This window comes from Bactrocera neohumeralis, unplaced genomic scaffold (assembly GCF_024586455.1).
Source record: "Bactrocera neohumeralis isolate Rockhampton unplaced genomic scaffold, APGP_CSIRO_Bneo_wtdbg2-racon-allhic-juicebox.fasta_v2 cluster09, whole genome shotgun sequence".
Lineage (NCBI taxonomy): Eukaryota > Metazoa > Arthropoda > Insecta > Diptera > Tephritidae > Bactrocera > Bactrocera neohumeralis.
Window position 1 is genome coordinate 9,753,456 of NW_026089622.1, and position 26,126 is coordinate 9,779,581.

A 26,126-nucleotide genomic window follows, 5' to 3' on the forward strand; every position below is an offset into this window, starting at 1 on the left:
AATTTTCCAATACTCCACAAATTGGTATAAAAAACAAAGTCAGAGTTACCTCTGACAGTCCCTATATTAAAAATACATACAACTTTTCGACCCCGCAGGATGGCCTTCGCCAATAATGAAAAAAAAAAACAATTATGAATAAATTCTAGAGCGGTGGCGGGCTACTAAACGCCAAATTAGTGCATACGCACTAAAACATTAAATATAACATATATATAAATCAAAAAGTCATAAAATCGAAACTTTTTCATAAACTTTCAAAAATAAATAAAATCTCAAAATAAAGGGATCCCCATAGTCCCAATGCGATGAAGTGACGCACCTACACTTACAAAAGGCAAAGGCCGCTCTTATCGCATCTATCCAAGCGCTCCTCATATGGGTGGGATATAGGAATCAGCTATAGAAAGCATCAAATTAATTATGAAGAATTATCTACTCTACGAATCGAAGCCGTTCTCCATTCACGGCCATTCTCTCGCAAGATCCCTCAAATTTCAAAGCTCTAACTCCAGGGCTAAGGAGTTACCCTTTTACTATCCACCGAAAGCCAAGAATAAATAAAATGCAACAATTGCCAATAATACAGAAATGGCAAATAATAAACAATGCGCATAATAAACCGATAAAAAAAAAATCGCAAATACAATAAGTCGTCAGTAAAATCAAATAAATCCGCAAAATAAAGTTGCTTCTCTTAAGCACATACCCGAATATAAAAATGCATATTCAAATACATGTGGTATGTTTTTAAACAAAAATGAGTATATTACAACTCCATTATCAAATACTTCTGCTGTCAGAACGTATTCCGGCCTTCTGCTACTCCACCAGCAGTACGCCGAAACACATGGTAAAACATATAAGTATAATACTAGGCAAAATATTCGCCTAGGGGCCTAGGATGTTTAAATGAGTTAAGCCTATCCCCACTCTATTCACCACATGATCACCAACACACCGCATCTGGGAACAAATTGAAAACGACGACAGTCGATGACATCCCACTCGTACACAACACCACACTTGTACATCAACCCACTCAACATAAAGGATGGTCCCTGAGCAGATTCTTCACATTCGATGAGAATACCGACGGATAATACACGCACCGGCTGTCGTCTTTTTCGGAGTTTTAAACTCGCCGCCCGCTTTTCGACATTTATTTATATTAGCATTACAATTTATAACACCAAAATTTATATAATTAAAATTTATAATTTCGTCAAATTCTTAAAATATTTTATTTATATTTTTATATATTTGCTATTTAACTCTAGGATGATGGTCCTTACTGGTTCCTGATTCTCATAGCCTTTCATAGAAGCACTGTTTTGGTTTTCGGACATCTCAATTTTTGATAATGCCAAATTAAGCGCTTTGCTCACTTCCCTGTGGAATTCGGCTAAAGTTTTCCTTCCTTGTACGATGTTTTTCATTTCTTCTAAAAGGACGTATAGTGTCCTTTGGTCCGCAAACGTGTAATCCAATCTATTTATTATGGAATAAAAATTCATCTTCGTGTTGTGGTTTGTAAGAATATCTGCTGCTGCTCCTGTTATTTTTGTGCGTACTATACCAAGTGCACTACATTATCTAGGGTAGTTGGTGAATCCTTTTATACCATCCATAAAGGTGGACACTTGCGATCTCCAGGATCTATATTGATCATTGTTTCCATCGAGCCGTGGAAGTGCTTTGAATAATTCCAGGTCAATTTCCATAGAGTCGTTAATATGCAAGCTTATTGCTTCGCGTAGATCGACCGTCGATACTCCTTTAAACGATTGACTTGATTCAATCGCTATTAGTCGATTCTGCATCTCAATGCTTTGCTACTGCAAAGTTTGAGTAAGTACGTCGATGTTTGCGCGTAGTTGTGCCATTTCTGATGACATCAGTGGATTCTTGCCCCTTTTTTCCTTCCCGAAGTTCTTGAGATGCTCCACTTTTTAGTGGTTTCTCATAATTCTGGTTTTGTTCCAATTTTTCAGGAGCCTGCTGTGTCTTTATTTGAGACCGTGGATTTTGATTTTCTTATATTTCAAAGACTGGCTGGAAAGCAAGTTGATTTACAATCCCCCCCTAGTTACCCCTTGAGCCCCAAGTTAAATAATAATAATATTGTGTTTATTATTTTACCTATTTGTTGAGTTCTATATCTCCACCTCCACGTTTTATGGCAATACTAGACTAAAGGACATTCGGTTTGCTTACAACTTTTTGTATTATCGACAGAACATTCATGTTGTTCTGTTGTGTTCTTATTTAAGCAGATAAATATATTTGGATAAATTCTTATCTGTTACTGATAATTACAATATATTATAACGTGTATATGTCATGATACATGTTTTTATATTAAACCAAACAAAATTATTAGATATTCAAGCCCGAATTGACTGTGAATATTACTTTGCATGCTCCCATACAAATTATCAAAAATATACTCATATCAATAAACATGATTACATAAAAACCTATAAAAATATAAGCCAAAAATTAAAGGAATCATCCAATAAGTGTATACATACTACTATGTACATTTGCTTTTCTTAATGCTTTTCTTAGCTTTGAATAATAACACCAAACTAAGCAAAAAATTTTAAAAAGATAAGAAAATCACTTTTTGCTTAAACTTTCGGATATGATCAATTCAAAATTTGTGTAAAAAGATACAAGAATAATTCCTCCAACTTTTCCTCATAAAAAAAATATCTTCTTCCATTTCTTCGTCGGGGACTATCATCTGTATGTAAACAGTCGTGATTTACTTATTTCCGCTAAATAGCGTCTAATCGAGCGTCATACAAAATTCGATCTGCACCTTATCATTGTTTACGTTCTCTGAATACACACGAACAATTGAAATATCCTTTATCCACCACACAACCGAAAAGAAACTAGTCAGATCGTAGCTGGCCTCTTTTTCGATTTACCCGTAACCTGAGGTTTCGCTGTCGGTAGGTGCGCTCAAAGTGGTTTAAAACGTGCGTTTTATATACATATATGAATTTTTGTGAACTAATACAAACTCCATAGGATGGAGTCATGTGTAGAAGTTCACGCAAGTGAGGAAAGTTCTCTGATCGCCATTCACTTGTGAGTGGCCAGAACGATTCTTTTACTCATGGCTGAAGCAGCTCACTACTTCCGGTCTTTGACCAAGTATCCTCTGGGTAGCCTAAGAACATCCGTTCGAAGGCGAGCTAATGTGAGAAGGCGAAACATCCCCTACATAGGGTTGTGCGCTGGATTTGGGACCCGCCACGTAAAAAAACACCCCCAATGAAAGGAAGCAACAAGCCTCGGATGAGAGACCCCCCTTTTGATGACGACCATGGCAAACGAAATAAGGACTACGATTTGAGGGCATGCACCTGGAATGTCCGGTCCCTTAATTGGGAAGGTGCCGCTGCCCAGCTGGTTGATGTCCTCGTAAAAACAAAGGTTGACATCACCGCCGTCCAAGAAATGCGATGGACGGAACAAGGACAGAGACGAGTAGGTCCTTGTGACATTTACTACAGTGGCCATATAAAGGAGCGCAAGTTTGGTGTTAAATTCGTGGTGGGAGAGAGACTCCGCCGCCGAGTACTATCATTCACTCCGGTGAATGAACGTCTAGCCACAATCCGCATCAAAGCGAGGTTCTTCAACATATCGCTGATTTGCGCCCACGCCCCGACGGAAGGGAAGGACGATGTGTCCAAAAATGCCTTCTATGAGCGCTTGGAGCACGCTTATGAGAGCTGGCCCCGCTACGATGTCAAAATCGTGCTTGGCGACTTTAACGCCAGGGTGGGCAAAGAAGGTATCTTTGGTACTATGGTCGGTAAATTCAGCCTCCACGACGAAACTTCCCCAAATGGGTTGAGGCTGATTGACTTCTTCGGGGCCCGAAATATGGTTATCTGTAGTACTAGATTCCAGCATAAAAAGATTCATCAAGCTACCTGGCTGTCTCCGGATCGAAAAACTACCAACCAGATCGATCATGTTGTGATAGACGGAAGACACGTCTCCAGTGTTTTAGATGTGCGTGCCCTCCGAGGTCCTAACATCGACTCGGACCACTATCTTGTTGCAGCCAAGATTCGCACCCGCCTCTGTGCAGCAAAAAACGCACGTCAACAAACACAAGGAAGGTTGGACGTCGAGAAGCTGCAATCACAACAGACAGCCGAACGATTTTCTACTCGGCTTGCACTCCTGCTCTCTGAGAGCATTCGTCAACAACTCGGTATTAGGGAACTGTGGGACGGCATTTCAAGCTCACGCTTCAAGCAAACGAAACTATTGGTTTTCGGAAAGTACAAAAGAACAGCTGGTACGACGAGGAGTGTCGTGTCGCAGTGGAGAGAAAACAGACTGCCAACCTCGGAACGTTACAATCGACCACAACACGTGCGAGATGGGATAAATACCGAGAGTTGAAGAGTAAAGCGAGACGCATTTGAAGACAGAAAAAGAGAGGCCAAAATGCGTGAGTATGAAAAGCTTGACAAGCTGGCCGACAGGGGTAATGCTCGAAAATTCTTCGAAAAGATGCGGCGGCTAACAGAAAGTTTTAAACCCGGAGCATAGTCTAGTAGAACCCCCAGAGATGATCAAGTAACCGATGCTTAGAGCATACTGAAGTTATGCAGGGAACACTTGTCCAGCCTGCTGAATGGCGGTGAAAGCATAACGCCAGGAGAAGCCGAACACGATTCCCCTATCGATGACGACGTTACGCGTATTCAGTGAAAGATTAAAGCCCACCTTCAACAAACTGATAGGATCTTTTCAGTGTGACTTTAGGCCTGGAAAATCAACAACTGACCAGATAATCACCATGCGCCAAATCTAGGAAAAGAGAATTGACATGCACCCCCTCTTTGTAGATTTCAAACCTACTTTTGACAGCACGAAAAGGAGCTGCCTTATGTCGCAATGTCTGAATTTGGTATACCCGCAAAACTAATTCGGCTGTATAAGCTGACGTTGAGCATTACTAAAAGCTCCGTCAGAATCGGGGAGGACAATCCTAGGCGTTCGATACCAAACGAAGTTTCAGGCAAATATTGACGTCATAGGCACACACGCGTCGTTATTTCTGCTTTCTCCGGACTGGATAATGAAGTAAAGCAAATGGTTCTGGCAGTGAACGAGGGCTAGACGAAATATCTCCTGTCATCAAACAAACAGTCGTCACACATACGATTAGACACCACGTCATAACTTCGAAGTCGATGATAATTTCGTCTAGTTTGGAACCAGCGTTAACAGGACCAACAATGTCAGCCTCGAAATCCATCGCAGAATAACTCATAGCCAACAGGTGCTACTCGGACTGAGTAGGCAGTTGAGAAGCAAAGTCCTTTTTAACGATCAATACCTAAACTCTATAAGTCACTCAATATTCCGGTCCTGCCATATGCGCGATGACAACATCTGATGACTCGACGTTGCGAGCTTTCGAGAGAAAGGTTCTGCGAAAGATTTATGGTCCTTTTACGCGTTGGCGAACGGCACGGCAAATATCGCATTCAAGGGAACGATGAGCTGTATGAGACATACAAAGACATTGACATAGTCCAACAAAATAAAAGACAGCAGCCATGCTGTCTAGGTCATGTCGTACGTATGAACGAAAACACTCTTGCTCTAAAAGTAATCGACACAATACCCGCCGGGGGAAGCAGAGGAATAGGAAGACCTCCACTCCGTTGGAAAGAGAAGGACCTGGCTTCACCTGAAATTTCTAATTAGCGCCACATTGCGAAAAGCGGAAACGACTGTCGCGCTGTTGTTAACTCGACTATAATCGCGTAAGCGGTGTCTACGCCACTAAAGAAGAAAATTTTAGATTCCGCAATGAAACCTTGGGAGTATTTTATTAGTCTGTGGCATATTACTTGTGCCTCCAATATAAGTACAGAAGATACCAAATTTTAATGGAATTCACTCTCGATATCAGCGAATAATAAGTACTTCTTTCGCAATATTTATATTAATACAAAGTTTTTTCAACAGCTGAAGAAACTTCCCGGGCTTTGATTTTTGCAAGTTGCAAGAGTATTATATCTTCGGATATGCCCTTACTTTGTCATCCCTTATTTTTTATGCTTGTATTTTTAACTGCTTGCATTTTGTATTTTTCCATATAGACTTTTGATATTCTTTTTATCGTCTTTACTATCGCGATCTATAAATATGTACATTACCTTTAGTGTGTTCTGCACTAGTGCAGTTTTGTTCCTCAACTTCTTCGATTAGCTTAATCTCGACAGCACTTGATCATATTGGATGATCTCGAGAATCTAATGCCACAACCGAATTTTCAAAAGATTTCGGCATAGTGGTGTATAACATTACAACATAAAACTCATATTTTAGAGTATCTCCAATCTCATCAAGGTTTTCTACAACAGACGTGAAATCCATCCCTTTGGCCTGTGAACATTCCTTATGGTATTCCATGATTCGCTTGCCGTCTTACAATTTATGTATTTTACCTGCGTAGGTGTGATACTTAAAATTATTGCTGCAGTAGCTTTTTTTATCTTTTGTCTAGCTATTCGCTGTTGGAGTCATTTTCATGAGGCTTAAGGCAAGGCACATCTTCATTCTCCAGCTTCTGATGAACAAGCAGACTTCTAAGCTGAATACTCTATGAGTCTTAATTTAACACATTTAATTTCACAATGCTAAAGAGACGCGAACTCATTTTAAACAAGTAAAAAAGGGCTAAGTTCGTGTGCAACCGAATATTTTATACTCTTGCAATTTGCAGAAATAAAAGCCAGGAAAGTACCTTACGATACGACGAACGTCATCTAGAGGATCGTAAGCTAAGCAATTTTATATATACATACACTATATATACATACCTACATATGTATATAATATATTCGGCATAAGATTGGTTAGAAAAATTAAAATCATTATACATAGTTATTATACAAAATCCGACGTTCGAAAATGTTGGTGATGATTATATGGGGACTAGGTCAAGGTTACACCCAATTGTATCCATTTTAGGCACAATGATATACTGTTATGAGCTAAATACGTTATGAAATTTTCATTGAGATAACTCAAATATTGGGCTATATATCCAGCAAAAAGTCACCGGGAAGTATTGACCTGATTCCACCCATTTTGGATACACAGAATTACTACTGCAGGAAAATGATTCTGTCTGAATTTTTATTGCATATTTCACACATTGACCATTTTTGGTTGGTTTTGAAAATTTGTTTGTCATAAGGTGGCATATACTAAAGGCATTCTTCGTGCAAGGTTTAATCCTATTATATTAATTGCTTCTTGATTTGTGTACTAAAAAGTAAAAGAGTCAAGTGGAATTTAAAATTGTATTATATGGGAAGTAGGCGTGGTTATTGTCCGATTACACTCATTTTCACAAAGTGAAATAAAAATATGAAAAAAGTACCAAATACCAAATTTTGTTGAAATCGACTGCTTGGGTCCCGAGATATGGGACTTCGACAAAAAGTGGGCGGTACCACGCCCATCGTCCAATTTTTATCCCGCCCCTATAAAACCTTGTCATACCATTCCGGCGGCAAATTTACGTTTCTGGCGCATTTAGTTACTGATTTATCGCGCTTTTAGGTGTTTTGAACAGAACCGTTATATGGGGAGTGAGCGGGGTTTTCATCCGTTTTCATCCATTTTCACACTATCGATAGTAGTTCCTGTAATATTCATGCTGAGCGAATAATTTGGTTGTTGTCGCTTAAGTAGTTTAGGAGATATGCACAGTAAACATATTAGGGGCGTGGCCACAACCACTTTTTCAAAATATTTTATACACAGGTGCCCCTTGCTACGACCCGCTGTATTATTACGTACATATAGACGAATGTGTGACCATACAGAATTATAGTAATGTACAATTTACATTTCTTTGTATTTTTATTTAGCACAGGTTAAGATGTACAGTTTTTTAATATATTTAGTATACCCTAGAAGAACGATGATAATCATACGATCAATCATATGACAATCACTAGTGACACAATTTTCTGTCACTGGCTCAGTGCAAGTGTCTATCACATTTTTAAGGGCAATATGAAAAAGTTGACAAAAACTTTTGTATACATGTGATATTGCATTTCTTTCTTACTTACTGGGTCTAATAACTTGAACAACATATAGCTACACTGCTCACTCCAACGGTGTTTAGAATAAAAATTTGTGTCATTAATGATATATGTAAATCTCTGTCATGAATGCCTGTTATGCTTGATGTCAACATCATGCATGTGTGTCTATCACATATGATGAAAAAATCATGCAGTTGTGACAATCATATGTGATGTAAAATTCAGGCATGTGTGACTATCACATATGATGTAAATATCATGCAGTTGTGACAGTCATATATGATGTAAGCACATGTAAAAATTATGTATTTATTAATTTATTGTAATTTATTTAATTTAGAAAAAATTAAATTCATTTTTAATCATATAATATTCATTAATTCATGTTATAAAAAAATTGTACAAAAAGTAAAAACAAATTAATATAAAATTAAAGCTTCAGTTTTTGGTTTTAATTTGTTTAGTTTTTAAATGTACCTAATTATTGTTTCCTTTTTTTTTTAAATAACTACGCTGCTTTAACCTGTGATGGCTGAGCAGTATTGACCGCTTTATATTTTGCTCGAAACTCCTACACCCTTGTTGTTGAAACACATCTAAATTAAAAGAAAAATATATATTAGTAAACATTTTAAGTAAACATTAAGTTGCAATTATGTATATGTATGTACTTCTTAAAATGGTATCAACCAGCGCCAACTTGCATAGGGATTTCTTGCTCCACCTGCCATCCCAATTATAACCTTCCAAGAGCTCATCTGAGAAAACCTTAGGTATTACGTCAGCCACATTATCACTGGCGCCTTTAAGTTTGTGGAGGAATGCAGTCTTAAAAGAAGTAAAAGTATTGTAACTAGTAGTAAACTTATTATATTTTATTTTTTAGGTTACCATTGTTTGGGCATAGTCTTGGCTTTGCAGTCTATCTTCCACTTCCGCAACTTTTGCTTGCGACTCCATCGGAAAAGTGCTAGCGACGTCGTCCAGCTCTTTGTCAATTACTTCGCCGGTCATGCGGCACACTGACTGCTCCACTCGTTTTAAGAGAACTTTGCATTCTCTGATTGACTTATTTTGCGCCAAAACCTCAGCCTTTTCGACAATCTAAGAAATAAATTTAGACGAAAAGATATAAATAAAGTCTTAGATTTACTTTTATTACTGAGTGTACATACAATATTGTAAAACACTTACTTTCGAGTCCATCTCATTCAGTTTTTCAAATATAGCAGTTTGGTTGTGAACCAGTGACGATTGGCCTTCACTAAGGGTTTTTTGGTTCCGCAAAGTTATAAATACGTTTTCCTCCAATTTGTCTAGCCTTTCTTGTATATTCTTTTGGCCCGCAATGTTCCTTTTTAACGCTTCAAGACTATCTTAAATTTAAAAAGTTAATATATAGTATATTTTATTAGAAGCTTTATGTTAAAAATGACCTGAGTTTTGTTGTGTTCTTGATATTTCCACTGGATATTGGCTCAATCCTCTCAACGATTGGAATATCTATCTACTAAAAAATTAATAATTTTTAATATATTTATACTTATTTCGATGAGTATTTTCCTTTTAACTTACCACCTTCATCTTGCGTCTCGAATATGTTACTCATTTGTATATATAATAATTATATTATTATTACATTATATTATATTAATTATATTAGGATAACATCATAAAAATATACAGTATTGTTAAAATGTCGTTCAACATATTACATTTGGAGTTTGTTTCTTAACATATGAACAATACTGTATATTTTTTATGATGTTTTATATTTGTTATTACATATGTTTTTTATTATATTGCATTTATATACAGTTTTGGTTATATTAGTAAAACCAAAATTGTATATTAAATTTGAAAGTTGTGGAATTGAAAGTGAAATGTGCAAATCAGTGGTTAATGGGAAAATGTGTTAAAAAGATGGTGTAAAAGTGGTATTAGGAAATACATATTTCTCTTCGATAGGAATACAAAAGTATTTGAAATCAATGTCTTCGATAGGAACTGTTACCATTTCTTCATCTAACTCACTTGCGACTACAATCCCTAGGCCACTTGACGATTCTACAGGCTCATTAAAGTAGTTTTCAGTCTTTCTGAAAACTTTGCAGACAATTTCATACGACTGTTGAGACTTTATGACATTAAATATCTTCATTGGTCCTGTCAACTCACTAAAACAAAAACTATCTTTCTGCTTGTTGGGATTTAAATCAAATGATGCAAATTTTGGCACATTCTCTGAATTTGATTCAATACCCTGTTTTTCATCAAGTCTAAGATATATTTGCTGTAGAATTTTATTGGGTTTATTTACAATTTTTTTTATATTCTGCATATAGTTTTCGAAACGATACGCTGAAAAAGAATCTAATGGTCCAAACTGTTTTATGCAATCTGCCAAGTGAAGTAGTCCATGAATATTAAAGCTAAAGAAATTCATCACCATATAAAATTCCAAAAATATTGACGAAATCTGTTAGCATTTGTTAGGCAATATCGGCTTCGATTCGGTGCGATTTTTCATTTGACAAAAGTCGAATACTACTATGTAGCAGCAGGAAGTGATAGTATTGATCGGTACTGATACAATCTTTAAGAACGAATATACCAGAATAAAGCAAAAACTGCCTAAACTCAGTCGATTTCCAATTATGAATCTCATCTAAACTTCTAGATATGCGGCCAAACTCTGATGGGATAAAATTAGAGACATAGTCAAGCTTTTTGTTAATAATAGTATGATTGGCCTTTTTTGTTGCAAGTTTAAGTAATTTCTTTGTTACTCCTAAGTCGACTAAGTGCATACTATCAAGGGGAAACTGAGAAACCATCCCAAAATCTGATTCTTCCAAAATGTTCTTTTTGAATTTGGAATCTTCCAAATGATGCGCAGGATTTGAACGTAACATAAACGTTTTATCCGATCTTAAGGAACCGACGTTTTTTTGAAAACTTACTCTATTTTTTGGTAAGTACCTTCCTGGCAGCATTTTGGACAACCATTTTTCTCGTTGTGTGATATAACACCTGTTACAAAAGCCCTCGCTGGGAAGTCACAAACAAAAAGACGAATGTTAAATTTTAAAACGTTTCCAACTTTAATGCCGGTTGCCCTTAGCGACACGACCTCGGCACAAAATTCGGACATGCATTGATCTATATTACTTGGCTTCTTGAACCCGGAATAGCATGCTATCATAAACGGGCTTATATTAGGGAAACATATAACTGAACCCAAGATAGGCCATAATACCCTGTTTGAACTTTTGTACAATTTTAACTCATCAACTCCTATATCTAAATAAACCTCATTTTTTCCTTCCAAGTAATTAAACGCACTTGAAACAAAATAGTTTTGTATTCCTAGGTACAAAAATTCTCCATCTTGCATTTTAGTGATATTTATTTTTTCCTTACTAGTATTTAGTAGTGTTTTTGCAGACAGTGGCATACCATCAACACCTACTTTGCGCAATATTTTTAGAAGATCTTCTAAAGCGATTTGCGATATGTTGTTTCTGACAGCCCACGACTTAATTTCATTACATTTATTTATTTCGTCATTATTTTCTGAAACGACACTAAACCCTATAGAGGTGCACGCTTCGGGCTCAGACTCAGTACCTACATCGCTAGAAAAGCTCAAAGTATCACTAGCATCACTTTCATAATTTCCTACTACTGAACCTACCACTGAAGGATCAGGTTCCCTATTACTTACAAGAGGAATCCTTTCAAAAAACGCACTAGAACTTACACTTCCACTTTCATTTTCACTTTCCCCTTTCAAATATTTTTTTATAACTTTTATGTTGGACTGGAAAGTCCTTTTTTCTTTTGAAAGACAGTTAGCAAAATGTCTTCTTTTCATTTCACTTATTTTTTTAATGTTTTAAAATATATTCCACTTCGAAATTTTAAATTTAAAAATTTTATTTCACTTGCTTGCACTTGTTTGCGCTTATTTTCTTCTTCTTCCACTATATTTTCGCGTTTAATAAGAATAAATAACGGCTTTTAAAAACTATCTTTTTATGAGCATCACGATCCAGTTAAGAGCAGAAATTTAAATCTTTTTTTTGCAAAATTATTTTCTGTCCATTCGAATAGGCTTTGAGCACTCCGTATGTGGATCTTCGTTCTTTACTTTTCTAGATCCGATTTTTTTTTCATATAAATAAAATTACAAGAAAATATAAATTATACATTAATATAATTTGTATGTTCACACATTCGTCTATACATATGTATATAATAATTAACAATAATTTATTTAACAAGACATCTAATAGAGTTCTTCATGTATCATTTCATGATTTCCTTTCATCGATGAATGTGTCGAACGTTTTAAGAACGGAAGAGAGAAAAAATAATTCGATTGTTTAACAAAAAATTATGTAAAATATTATTAAACAAGTGGGCCGTAAATATATAAAACTTCACGAAATTTCATCGATTTATCTGCAGTAGTTTATGAGAAATTAATTTTACAATTTTATTGTGCTCTACATTTAAACCTTCAATAACTTTAACAAAAAAATGAATAACGGCGACATATTTATATCACCAGACCAGACCAGACAGATCCCTCACCTATAGAACTGCTAATTTTCAAAATCGGTGATTTTGCGAAATTTTCATGGACCACTTGACGTGATTTGACGCAGATACAAAAAAATTTCAGTTACAAAAAAATATATGCTAAATACTTGAGAATTTTATGGATATGTGCACTGGTTGTACGCAGGACTGCATTCCAATAACTTGATCCGAAATAAAATCTATATTATCTATATAAAAGAAAGTCGTGTTAGTGACACTATTTATAATTCAAGAACGGCTAAACCGATTTGGCTGTAAATTAGGTGGGGAGGCAGCTTAGAACCAGGGGACGGACATAGGATACTTTTTATCTCTTTATGTTAAAAGTCAATACAATTTATAAATACCTTAATCATCATAAGCATGTGTTTAAAACTCATATAAGAATCATTAAAAAAAAAAAATTTTTTTTAAGATATTTTTAATACCACAACAAAAAATGGAATTGACTTTTTCGTCGTCAAGGCATTCTGGCTAATTTAGTAGATTATTAGCGAAGGACTAAAATACATTCATAACAATCCAAACGCGACATTTAAAATAAAAAAAAATAGCGGAATAATTGCAGTGTTGATAAAAAACCCATTATTATTTGAGATATACAGAAATATTTTCGAAACATTGCATAGAGCAGTGCAATATTTAAACGGAAATGGTGAAGTATATGCGTACAATTTCAAATCCTTAAAAAAATTCAATTGCTAAATACTGGGTATGATAGAATATAACTGCAACCACATACGCAGAGCAATGGATTCTAACTCGCTCAGTAATCAGTAGATGAATATTATACCACGCGCGTCATAAAAGACTGATGCCATAACTTTGCCAGCCGACTTTTTCGTCTTTCAACGCTAGAGGTCCTCTAGGTTGACTGTCGATTGGACCATGTTTCGATTGTCAAATACCGGCAAAAAAATTCGGCTTTATTATGATTAAAGAGCTCTCAAACACTCTTCAGAATCAGCAATTCGTTGTTTTTTTTTCGATTATAAACTCCCGCGACACTCAAATTGCACGGAACTTTCGCCTCTTTAGGGCGGTCACTGCCTTCATTGTCTTCGGTGCTCACTTCGCCTATTTCCAAATTAGCAAATCTCTTTACAAAGATTGATTTTCCTGGTGCAGAGCCCAAATTCAACAGTATTTTTCCCCCAAAATACAAAACTTAATTAACACATGCTTTCTGAACCTATTTTTTTAAACTAATACATGTTGCTTCACCCAAAATAATATATCTCATTACCTAATAGTAGCCACCATATAAGCCACAGCAAAGAGTGGACGGGTCTTCTAGTATAATAATAAAACTAAGTCGTCGAACAATGAATATTGAATTCCTTCGCTTTCTTTTCATACTCCTGCAATAGAGTATAATACAATAGTTTTGTTCACCTAACGGTTGTTTGTATCATATAAAACGAATCGAGATAGGTATAGGGTTATGCAAGACCAAGATGACGGGACGAGCTCAAATCTGGATATCTGTTCAAACCAGGATATCTGTACGTCTGTGCAAGTTGAAACTTTAGTAAAAATTTAAATATATTGATGAAATTTGGTACACGTATTCTTTGGAAAAAAGGATGAATTTGTAGATGGACGTAACCGGATCATTGCTACCTGAATGATAACTCCAACCTATGTTTAGTTCTTATCGGTTTCGTTAAAAACTACTATACGTGCAGAAAATCAATAACTAAATACGACAGATGTATTAAATTTTACTCCCGAGATGAGTTCTGAGGGATTTAAGGAACCAGTGTAAATATTGGATTGACACCGCCCACTTTTAGGTGAAGTCTTGGGATATCTTCAACTGATTTCATCCAAACTAGTCATATAACATTCGTCTGACACTTGTATGCCGAGGTTGTTGCGAATTTTAAATTCTATTTGATTGCTTCACTTTCCAGTATACAAATCAAGAGGCAATTAATATAACAAGATAAAACTTTGCACGAATAGTGCCTCTGAGGTGTGTAATCTTATGACCAAACCCTTATATATTATATATAAATATATAACGGAAACTCAAAGAGAAACACTTCATGAAATAGTGCATCTGTGTGTTAAAATGGTTTGGATCGGGTTAATACTTCCCTTAGTCCTCATAAATCTAATATGTAACCGGGTCTACGGAAAGGGTGCTTAGGTTTCAAAAAAATCAATTTTCACTTTTTAGTTGATTCGGATGGAAGATGAGATGCTTTTTCAAAATCCAAAAAATTTCGAATCCAAAAAAATTCGCACGGTAGCTCCCTTTTCGTAGACCAGGTCACATATAAAGATTTTCGAATTTCGGGTGATTTTATACCGACCCATATGCGAGTTATCTTAATGAAAATTAAAGAAGTGAAGCTTTACTCGAGGATGAGAGACCCCCCTTTTGATGACGACCTTGGCAAACGGAATAAGGACTACGATTTGAGGGCATGCACCTGGAATGTCCGGACCCTTAATTGAGAAGGTGCCGCTGCCCAGCTGGTTGATGTCCTCGCAAAAATAAAGGCTGACATCACCGCCGTCCAAGAAATGCGATGGACGGGACAAGGACAGAGACGAGTAGGTCCTTGTGACATTTACTACAGCGGCCATATAAAGGAGCGCAAGTTTGGTGTTGGATTCGTGGTGGGGGAGAGACTCCGTCGCCGAGTACTATCATTCACTCCGGTGAATGAACGTCTAGCCACAATCCGCATCAAAGCGAGGTTCTTCAACATATCGCTGATTTGCGCCCACGCCCCGACGGAAGAGAAGGACGATGTGTCCAAAGATGCCTTCTATGAGCGCTTGGAGCACGCTTATGAGAGCTGGCCCCGCCACGATGTCAAAATCGTGCTTGGCGACTTTAACGCCAGGGTGGGCAAAGAAGGTATATTTGGCACTACGGTCGGTAAATTCAGCCTCCACGACGAAACATCCCCAAATGGGTTGAGGCTGATTGACTTCGCCGGGGCCCGAAATATGGTAATCTGTAGTACTAGATTCCAGCATAAAAAGATTCATCAAGCTACCTGGCTGTCTCCGGATCGAAAAACTACCAACCAGATCGATCATGTTGTGATAGATGGAAGACACGTCTCCACTGTTTAAGATGTGCGTGCGCTCCGAGGTCCTAACATCGACTCGGACCACTATCTTGTTGCAGCTAAGATTCGCACTCGCCTCTGTGCAGCAAAAAACACACGCCAACAAACACAAGGAAGGTTCGACGTCGAAAAGCTGCAATCACAACAGACTGCCGAACGATTTTCTACTCGGCTTGCACTCCTGCTCTCTGAGAGCACTAGTCAATAACTCGGTATAGAAGAACTGTGGGACGGCATTTCAAATTCCATACGTACAGCTGCAACCGAAACCATTGGTTTTCGGAAAGAGCAAAAGAACAGCTGGTATGACGAGGAGTGTCGTGTCGCAGCGGAGAGAAAACAGGCTGCCTACCGCGCAACGTTACGATCGACCACTACACGTGCGGGATGGTATAGATACCGAGAGTTTAAGAGGGAAGCGAGACGCATTTGCAGACAGAAGAAGAAAGAGGCCGAAATGCGTGAGTACGAAGAGCTTGATAAGCTGGCCGACAGGGGTAATGCTCGAAAATTCTACGAAAAAATGCGGCGGCTGACAGAAGGTTTCAAGACCGGAGCATACTCTTGTAGAACCCCCAAAGGTGATCGAGTCACTGATGCCCAGAGCATACTTAAATTATGGAGGGAACACTTCTCCAGCCTGCTGAATGGCAGTGAACGCACAACACCAGGAGAAGGAGAACCCGATTCCCCAATCGATGACGATGGAGCAGACGTTCCATTACCCGACCATGAAGAAGTTCGAATAGCAATTGCCCGCCTGAAGAACAACAAAGCGGCAGGGGCCGACGGATTGCCGGTCGAGCTATTCAAACACAGCAGCGAAGAATTGATAAGGAGCATGCATCAGCTTCTTTGTAAAATATGGTCGGACGAAAGCATGCCCAACGATTGGAATTTAAGTGTGCTCTGCCCAATCCATAAAAAAGAGACCCCACAATCTGCGCCAACTACCGTGGGATTAGCCTCCTCAACATCGCATATAAGGTTCTATCGAGCGTATTGTGTGAAAGATTAAAGCCCACCGTCAACAAACTGATTGGACCTTATCAGTGTGGCTTCAGACCTGGAAAATCAACAACCGACCAGATATTCACCATGCGCCAAATCTTGGAAAAGACCCGTGAAAGGAGAATCGACACACACCACCTCTTCGTCGATTTCAAAGCTGCTTTCGACAGCACGAAAAGGAGCTGCCTTTATGCCGCGATGTCTGAATTTGGTATCCCCGCAAAACTAATACGGCTGTGTAAACTGACGTTGAACAACACGAAAGCTCCGTCAGGATCGGGAAGGACCTCTCCGAGCCGTTCGATACCAAACGAGGTTTCAGACAAGGCGACTCCCTATCGTGCGACTTCTTCAACCTGCTCCTGGAGAAAATAGTTCGAGCTGCAGAACTAAACAGGGGTACCATCTTCTATAAGAGTGTACAGCTGGTGGCGTATGCTGACGATATTGATATCATCGGCCTCAACACCCGCGCCGTTAGTTCTGCTTTCTCTAGGCTGGACAAGGAAGCACAGAAAATGGGTCTGGTAGTGAACGAGGGCAAAACGAAATATCTCCTGTCATCAAACAAACAGTCGTCGCACTCGCGACTTGGCTCTCATGTCACTGTTGACAATGAACCAGCATTAACACCACTAATAATGTCAGCCTGGAAATCCAACGCAGGATTGCTCTTGCCAACAGGTGCTACTTCGGACTGAGTAGGCAATTGAAAAGTAAAGTCCTCTCTCGACGAACAAAAGCTAAACTCAATAAGTCGCTCATAATTCCCGTCCTGCTATATGGTGCAGAGGCTTGTGCGATGACAGCAACCGATGAGTCGACGTTACGAGTTTTCGAGAGAAAAATTCTGCGAAAGATTTATGGTCCTTTGCGCATTGGCCACGGCGAATATCGCATCCGATGGAACGATGAGCTGTACGAGATATATGACGACATTGACATAGTTCAGCGAATTAAAAGACAGCGGCTACGCTGGCTAGGTCATGTTGTCCGGATGGATGAAAACACTCCAGCTCTGAAAGTATTCGACGCACTACCCGCCGGGGGAAGCAGAGGAAGAGGAAGCCCTCCACTCCGTTGGAAGGACCAAGTGGAGAAGGACCTGGCTTCGCTTGGAATATCCAATTGGCGCCACGCAGCGAAAAGAAGAAACGACTGGCGCGCTGTTTTTAACTCAGCTATAATCGCGTAAGCGGTGTCTACGCCAATTAAGAAGAAGAAGAAGTTTTACTCGTAACAGTCTCTCTTTGTGCCTCAAATGAATAAGATTGGACGAAAACTTGACCTTGCTCCCATTTAAGGATTTTCGATAATACAGCTGACTTTACTCTATATGATTGAATATGATTGGTGACTCTATGTGAGGTAGCTTAATAAAACTCACGGACATTTTATTGGTATGTGGCAGGTTAAAACTAGCAAAAATAGATAAAATCGGGTCGAATTACCCCAACTCCCATATATTTCTTATAATGATTTTCGTCCTTCTAATAAGTTCTATGCCGAATATACATACATAGTTATATAAAATTGTTTCCAAATATGTCTTCGAATTCCTTTCCGCCCCAATATAGCCCATAAAATGATTTCCTTTCACCTGTATTTAAACTGTGGTGATATTTGAATGGTTTAGCGCATTCTTTTTAAAATTGAATTGGTCTATACTTCGGATGTTTAATGCTTTCGCAAAATTTTTTAAAATGTAGTAAAGATTTGCTGGAACATAGAGGAATTTTCCGGGCTTTGATTCTTGCAAGTTGCAAGCGTATAAAATGTTACTTGCTTTAGTTATTTTTATTTTAATACAAATATAAACATCTCGGATTTGGAACAAAAAGACGTAATGAAACTTATTGAGTATACAAGGTGTGTTCCAAAGAAAACAGGACTTAATAAAAACAGAACAAATAGTTTTTTCGGAAAAATCAATTTATTTTATTCAAAATAGTTCAATACAGCTTTTTCCACGGTCAAAAAGCTTTTCGAACGAGTGTTTTAGCTCGTTGGCCGTCAGTATGCCACTGCAAGCCTTTTGAATGGCCTCTACGTCTGCATAACGCTTTTCTTTCATGGCAAATGCATTTTTTCGAAAAGGAAGAATCGCATGCTACCATAGCAGGTATTCACCGGGAGTGGTAAATGGTTAAAATGTGAGTTTTGGTCAAATAATCGTCCTTGGAATGTTGGATTCTGAGCAATTTATGGTCGTCAGTCAATTTGTGCTGAACAAACCGTGTACACACCTTTCGTAAGCCGAAATTTTCGGTTAAAATGCGATAAATCGATGTTTTGGAGATGTTCAATTCCATTTCCATGAATTTCAATGATGATTTCGGCTGATTTTTGATGAATTCACGCACATTTTCTATGCAATTTCCGGTGATCACGGATTTTGATTGGCCCACATGTTGATCGTCATTTATGTCCTCACGACCACTTTGAAAACGTTGAAACCACTCGTGCACTCTGATACGGGATAGGCTATCATCGCCATAAACTTGTTTCAGCAACTAAAACGTTTCCAATCCAATTTTAAAACAAAATTTAATGTTGGTTCTTTGTTCGAAGCTCATTTTCACAACGATATCATAAACATACTGACTTCACTTCCAATCGATGAAATCTCACTGGACAATCAATAAAGATAGCAGATTCTAGCCCACCAGTCGACATATAGATGGCGCCACCAGGCGCTAGATTAAAAAGTCCTGTTTACTTTGGAACGCCCCTTGTAGAACCTATAATATAAGTTACTTAATAGAAGAAATATTACAAAATTTACCTGTATGATATTGATCGCATGTGTTTTCGCTAACTTTAAGTTTTCGAATCTGTTCAGTAAAATGTGAGATAAGGGCGTCTATCATACTAGCTTGTTTGGAGAATATTTGCATCAACTTTGAAACCTGAATTCCATTCTCCATTGCATCAAACTGAAAATAAAAGATCGGAATACTTAGCCATATGTAAGTATATACTTTAGTTTATATTTTTTTTCAACTGAATATTAAATGCATGAGATAGAGAGAAATCTGCACATAGTGTATAACATTTTTTAATTATTATATTATATCAATATAAATAAATAGAAAAATTATAAATATTTTTCAGTCGGCTAAGTCCCCTTTCCACCTTTAGGATGTTTCGTTAAAAAACCTACTTCAAAACGATCTTTATGTTGAGCACTTACTATATACTTCGTATTTTAAGGGACGTGGCACATCAAGAAGATCAAAGAAAACTGATCGTCATTCAACGAAACCGTGAATGGATTACAATCAAATTTGGTATAATAATATATGTACATATCTAGTTCATATAGTAGGCCCACTTAGTTCTATTGCTATATTTTACTTCGCGTCACCTAAAATTATATTTATCTTCAAAAGAGATACATATACTATATGTACATATGTATGTGATATAAGCTCAACTGAAGAGGCGGAATTTAAACCATTTACTTGATATGGTAAACGTCAAATAAATATCGGAATTCATTAATATGAGGTTTAGACTAAGGCCTATACCAACTTCATTCATATTCAGCGTTAATAATTCATAAACAGTAATAATGTTTAAAAAACTCTACCTAATTTCTTAAAAATATTGGACATTTTGACTATACTAAACGGGTTAAAGTAAGCTGGAAGGCGGAGATCATTGTACAGGGTATAAGGGCGCAGGGAAAGGTATAAGATTGTTGCACTATCCTTCCGTATCGCTCATATATACAAGTATCTGGCATAAGGTTTGTTAGAAAATCCGTATCTATTATCCACACTAATTTTAAAAAGTAAGGTAGTTCGTGCGTAATAGAAAAATCGAATCGGAGCAAAGTAGGGGAAATACTTTTAGTTTTGGAAAACCTTTATATTAAACAAGGGAGGAAAAACCACAGAAGCTTCAAATTTAATGGGAAAATTTTGTTATCATTCGAAAGAATATTCTTTGGGATCATTTTTTGAAGACTATCTTTTTCAAATAAGTATATGTTGGCAACTCTGCTTTTTAAGGGAGTGAGTATGTAGTTTATTTGTCCATGTTCAAGTCAAGATTCATTCAATATTCCTCTGATTTATGTGTACAGTGATTCGTGGTTAAGTAGTACTCCGCTTAAATGAAAATTTAACTGCCTATATCTTGCTGGATCTCACAGTTTGTTTTTTGAAATACATATATGCTGTTCACAGTTAAATGTTATCTAGCATGTTAAATTTCCCAGGTGGCAATATTCCCATATTTACCGACGTGGTATCTATTTTGTTTTTGTTTTAGGTGAAAAACAATTTCACCACTATTCCCACTGTGTTGAGTTTGTTTATTAATTGTGGCAAACTGGCATCTCTTATCAGCTGACTTTATTTACATTTGAAAATGGAATCTGATGGAAGCAAATTTGTAAGTAAAATTAAAATATGTAATAAAAGTGTAAATGTAAATAAAATAATGCCAAATAGATGTTTTAGACCAACCCAAAACGTGTACGCAAAGCATCGTACAGGAAATGGAGCAATGAGAAGCAACAGAAATTAATTACCTACATGCGAGACAACCGTCCGATTGAAAAGCCGACAACACAGGTGTATTACAAAAAAATTTTAGAAACACAAAATCTGCGGTTGGATTGGTCTTTAGTGAGGCTAAAGGCAAGGCACTTGCGCCAATGTTATACAAAGGCACGAGCTTGGCAGAATTCGACGGGAGCAGGTGCCATGCAAGACGGCGAATCAACAGAAAGTAATTTGAAAATACCGTAAATTGTTTGGTATGAAATTATAATAAATTATATTTTTAGCTATAATTTTGAGAACTTGTCCTTTTTTCTACGATTTGGAAGAAATATTTGGCTATAATGAGTTTCAATCCAATGCATTTGTTTTGGATACAGAAGCCTTGGAGAACAACTCGACGTCCACCACAGACGATTTCGACGCCGGAAGCAGTGCAAATGTAGCTACCACACCTGAAGATATTTTTCAAGAAGTCGGTCCAGAATCTAGATGCAACACAATAAATCGGAAAGGTATTTATTCGCGGACAGGTGTTGCCGATGTGCTTACTATGCACACAGGTTTAATTAGGGTGAAGCAAAAAAAATTGAAGATAGAATCAAAACTGAAAGATAGGGCGCTATCTTTAAAAGAAAAAGAATTTGATTTACAAGTTTTTATTTGAAAAAGAAAAATGCAATTCAGAAGAGAGAATAAGAATACTAGAAATTGAAATGAAGGAAAAATTGGCTTTAAGAGAGCTTGAAATGAAGGAACGAATAGGAATGGAGGAATTAAAAATTAAAAAATAAAACTATACATATGTATGTATATTAGGGTGTGCCATTTTGAGGCAACCTTTTTTTTCAACTGAAAAACAGGCTCAAAACTTTCGAAATATGTAAAAAACAAGTCACTCAAAAGATGAGCTCTTAATATTAATATTAAGAGGTGCCTCTTTCAAATTTTCTGTTTTCCATATAAATTACATGGAAAAAAAATCATTTTTTTTGTGGTGGTTATTGTGCGGAGGTTATTATATGTGCACGCGATGGCTGCCAGTAGGGATGGTAAACTCGATTCCGATTCTACTCGAAAATCGAGTTTTGTCGTAAATTGATCGATTTTTCAGAATCGATCTTCAGTAGACCTTTTTTGTTGATCGGTAAATTTCCTATAAGAATAAGTGTTGATTATCGCTTACAAATTATTTGTTTGTGTACATTAAAAATCCAAACAAAAAGAACAAAATTTTTTGTGTTATTTATATGGGAAATCGAAAATGTCGATGAGGCACCTCTTAATATTAATATTATGAGCTCAGGTTTTACCAGAACTTGTTTTTAGTCATGTCGGATGAGATTTACATGGTAACTAAGAAAAAAAAAACTTTTTTTGGCCCACCTTAATATACATATTTAAAAAATTACTTACATATGCTGATTATCCATTTGTGTGTCCATTTTTGTTTGTTTATTTTTATTAAAACAGCTGTTTGACAGCAAAAAGCTCGTTACCTCACGTGGTGACTTTTTTTAGCTTTTTTCTTATGAGGTTTGAGCAAGAATAGCCTCACAAGAAATCTCTCAAATTTTTCCTCTCAACTCAGTTGAGAAGTTTTTTCAGAAAAGGGATGTTAATAAGGTGAATTAAGCCTGTTGGTTCCCAATTAATAAATGTTTTAAACCATTTTTAATTGAAATATATGTAATTTTACTTTGCAAAACGTTTCATGAAATATATTTAAATTTCGCATTTTCTTTGATTTTCATTGTTTTTAATTTTTATTAACGATCTTGAACTATAATTTCAATCTGGCCGTTTCCTCAAAACCTACCCAATCTAGTCAACTTTTAAAGTTCGGTAAGTGAGCGGTTCTCACATTTTCAGTGACAGGAGAGTTGGGGATCATTTATCTCTGCCAGCGACCTACAACCACGGACTAATTTAGATTGGAAGGTTTGTTATTTCGCCGATATCCCTTTTTATTGGACACTGAGAAGAAAAAAATCAGCTGTTTTGGAGACTTTTTGGCGTCACAAAAAATCTTAGCCTAAAAGTATACCAAACATTTAGATCAATAATTATTCAAAAGGCAACTGAGTTATAGGGTTGCCAAGTATTGTTTATTTTATATTAATATATTTTATATGAAAGAATTATAAGCAAATTTTAAAATCAATTATGCCAATTATCAAGACTCCACCTCCAGGAGGGGGTAAATTAAATAAACCTGCCAAAAAAGATGTCACAATCGAGGAACTGACAAAAAAGCCAGAGGAAATGTGTAAAAAACTCTCACTGGAAGAAAATACTTTAAAAGCCGAAAATGTAAAGCTTATGTCCACTGTTGTAAAGAAAATTCAGAATAAGGTTGAATTCTCAACGGATGAGGAAGAACTAGCTAGAGAAACGGAATGGATTCTAAAAAAAAGACCAGCTGAAAAACGAAAAGCAGCGTATTCTTCTGATTTGATTTTCATGAAAAAGCAGATAACGCCATATCAAAACCGCTTGCCCCAAATAATAGTTTGCGTCCTCCAGCAAAATCAGAAGAAAAAAAACAATTTTACCATCAAACTTTTAAATAATGGTATATATAAAGTAAATACTTTCTCCATAGAGGACTACAGATGCATATCGAAAGCACTTTCGTGTAGAAATATCAAAATGCTTCTGATCGTGTGCAAAATCAGAAGGAAAAACAATTTTACCATTAAACTTTTAAACAAAGAAACAGCAGCCTAAATGCTGTAACTGTGGCGAAGCACATCCAGCCAACTATCGAGGGTGCCTTGTTCCCAAAGAATTACAGAAAATATGAGCTAACACAATTGGCCACAAAAAAGGTAATGGTCTAGCCCAAAAGGTACAAGGTTCTGTAGACTTTAGAACAAAAAGCAATGAACATCAACAGCAAGAAGATCCTAAAATTACAGCTGAAACATCAAAGAAATTTACTTTTGATCATGTTCTAAAAGCAAATAATAATGATAATATACCCAATAATAGCATTTTATCACAGATCTTACAGAAACTCAATAAACAAGACGAATTCAACACTTCCTAACAAAATCGCATATGCAAGCTTGAAAAATATCTTTTTAATACCAAAGATGTTTAAATCTGTAAAAATTCTTATATGGAACTCAAATGGGTTAATCAAGCATAAGAATAAAATCGAAATTGTACTGAACTCGAAAAATGGAAAAACACCCGCCTTGTATAATAAATGTATAGATTGGGAATACTTTAGAACGATCATGGAATGTTAGGAAAGTAAATATGACTCTACATTAAATGCAGGCCAGTTGGAATTTGAAATTATACACTTTACAATAAGTATGCAACACCCAACTTGGAAAAGTACACCGGAATCAAAGAAAATTGCTGTAAACTCTTAATATCCTAAAGATATAAGAGAAATAATTAAATTAAAGAGAAAGCTACGACGTAAGTGCCATCAAACTCGTTGCCCAGCTGATAAATATATTTAAAAAAAAAAGTCTCTAAAGATCTTAATCCGAAAATTAAGAGGTTTAAAAATGAAAGTTGAAATATCTTCGGTCCCAAAGCAATGGAAGAAATTCCGACTACTCTCTTTGGAAAAGCTGTTAAAGACTACAAACACCAGAAACTCAAGTATGTCCCATATGAAACACACGTAGATTATCCTACTGCTTCCAGTCAAGAAAGCGAAGAAATCTCAAATTGCACAAGCAGTGAGGAAATCAAAAATATGAAAAACAAAAAATCCCCCGGTTACTGCTTACTGCCGAAGTTCTAAAACTGTTTCGTCCAATAAATATAGTAAAAATTGCCACCTTTATCAACGCATATTTTCATATTAAATACGTGCCAACTTTTTGAAAAATTGTGAAAGTTATCATGATTCAAAAAAAGAAACCGGCATATGGTGTATCTTCTTACAGACCCATATGACTTCTACCGATTTTGAGAAAATTCTGATAAAACGTCTCAATAAAATCATAGAACGAAAAACCAGAATTTCAGCGCATCAGTTTGGGTTTCGAGCCAACTAAAAAGTTTGCCACAAAGGACTGATCTTACCGAAACAGCATTATGACAACATAAAATCGTATTTATCACTACTTCCGCATTAACCCATTAACTCCGAAGGGTAAAAATAAATGCTTATTTTATGGTTTTATTGTTTATTACGTTTAAAAATACATAAAAAAAGAGAAAATCATTAAAAAAAAAATAATGATTAATTATTTTTCATTCCGTGAAATGTTGCGCCTACGCAACGTTGGGATTACTGAACTTATATTATACAAGCAAGCCATAAAAATACATTTAAAATATTTCACTTACGCTAATACTATAGCGATTAGCGTGAGTGAAATATTTTAAAACAATCAGCATGAAGATGTATTTGACATTTTTTACACATATAAATTGTTATACTTCTACACTGTCTACATCTTCTTAGACGTTTATTTTCGTGCTCCTCTATGACAATACCAATATTATCGAAGCGAATGTTGGAAGGTAATGCGTTTTTGGATGGTCTTCCTAAATTTCTATTTGAATTACCCAAAAAGTGAGAATTATCTGCAAGTTGGGCTTCTTCGGTTTTCATCAAACTAACAGCAACGTAAGATTTAAATTCTAATTGAGTCACAGATCACTCATTTACCAGATTGTAAATCTTCCACGAGTTTACTAAAACACTATCTATCAAAATGATGAACAGTGGTCACCACCACTTTTTCCCTCTTACTCGAATCCTATAATTGGCAATTCCATTATCATGCAGATCGACGACTCCCATATTTTTA

General features: G+C 36.5%; 2 protein-coding genes across 26 annotated transcripts in view; both read right to left on the reverse strand.

Annotated features, from left to right (window-relative positions):
• The window catches only part of LOC126764476 (FERM domain-containing protein 8), a 459,702-nt gene that overhangs the window by 161,833 nt on the left and 271,743 nt on the right, over window positions 1-26,126 (reverse strand). For 19 of the 24 annotated variants that reach the window (XM_050482181.1, XM_050482183.1, XM_050482172.1 and 16 more), the window contains one exon: window positions 19,614-19,764. In XM_050482181.1, the coding sequence (XP_050338138.1) occupies window positions 19,614-19,764 (151 nt within the window). Of the gene's footprint in view, window positions 1-18,739; window positions 19,570-19,613; window positions 19,787-26,126 lie in introns of those variants that run through there. The other 5 variants (XR_007668006.1, XR_007668005.1, XM_050482177.1 and 2 more) reach the window with 5 other exon arrangements.
• Window positions 8,483-11,877, reverse strand: LOC126764503 (uncharacterized). Of its 2 annotated transcripts, XM_050482210.1 has the most exons (5): window positions 9,554-11,877; window positions 9,312-9,493; window positions 9,009-9,221; window positions 8,789-8,945; window positions 8,483-8,713 (listed from the first exon to the last, which is right to left on the reverse strand). In XM_050482210.1, exons 2-5 carry the CDS (start codon window positions 9,321-9,323, stop codon window positions 8,595-8,597), a joined length of 501 nt encoding a protein of 166 aa, XP_050338167.1. In that variant the 5' UTR covers window positions 9,324-9,493; window positions 9,554-11,877; the 3' UTR covers window positions 8,483-8,594. The 2 variants fall into 2 exon arrangements, with proteins under 2 accessions (XP_050338167.1, XP_050338168.1); XM_050482211.1 differs by lacking the exon at window positions 9,554-11,877 and having other exon boundaries at window positions 9,312-9,547.

Coding starts and splice junctions, on each gene's coding strand:
- LOC126764503 (XM_050482210.1), bottom strand. Junction 8,946..9,008: donor AAGACTATGCCCAAACAATG/GTAACCTAAAAA, acceptor ACTTCTTTTAAG/ACTGCATTCCTCCACAAACT. Junction 8,714..8,788: donor GGTTGATACCATTTTAAGAA/GTACATACATAT, acceptor CTTTTAATTTAG/ATGTGTTTCAACAACAAGGG.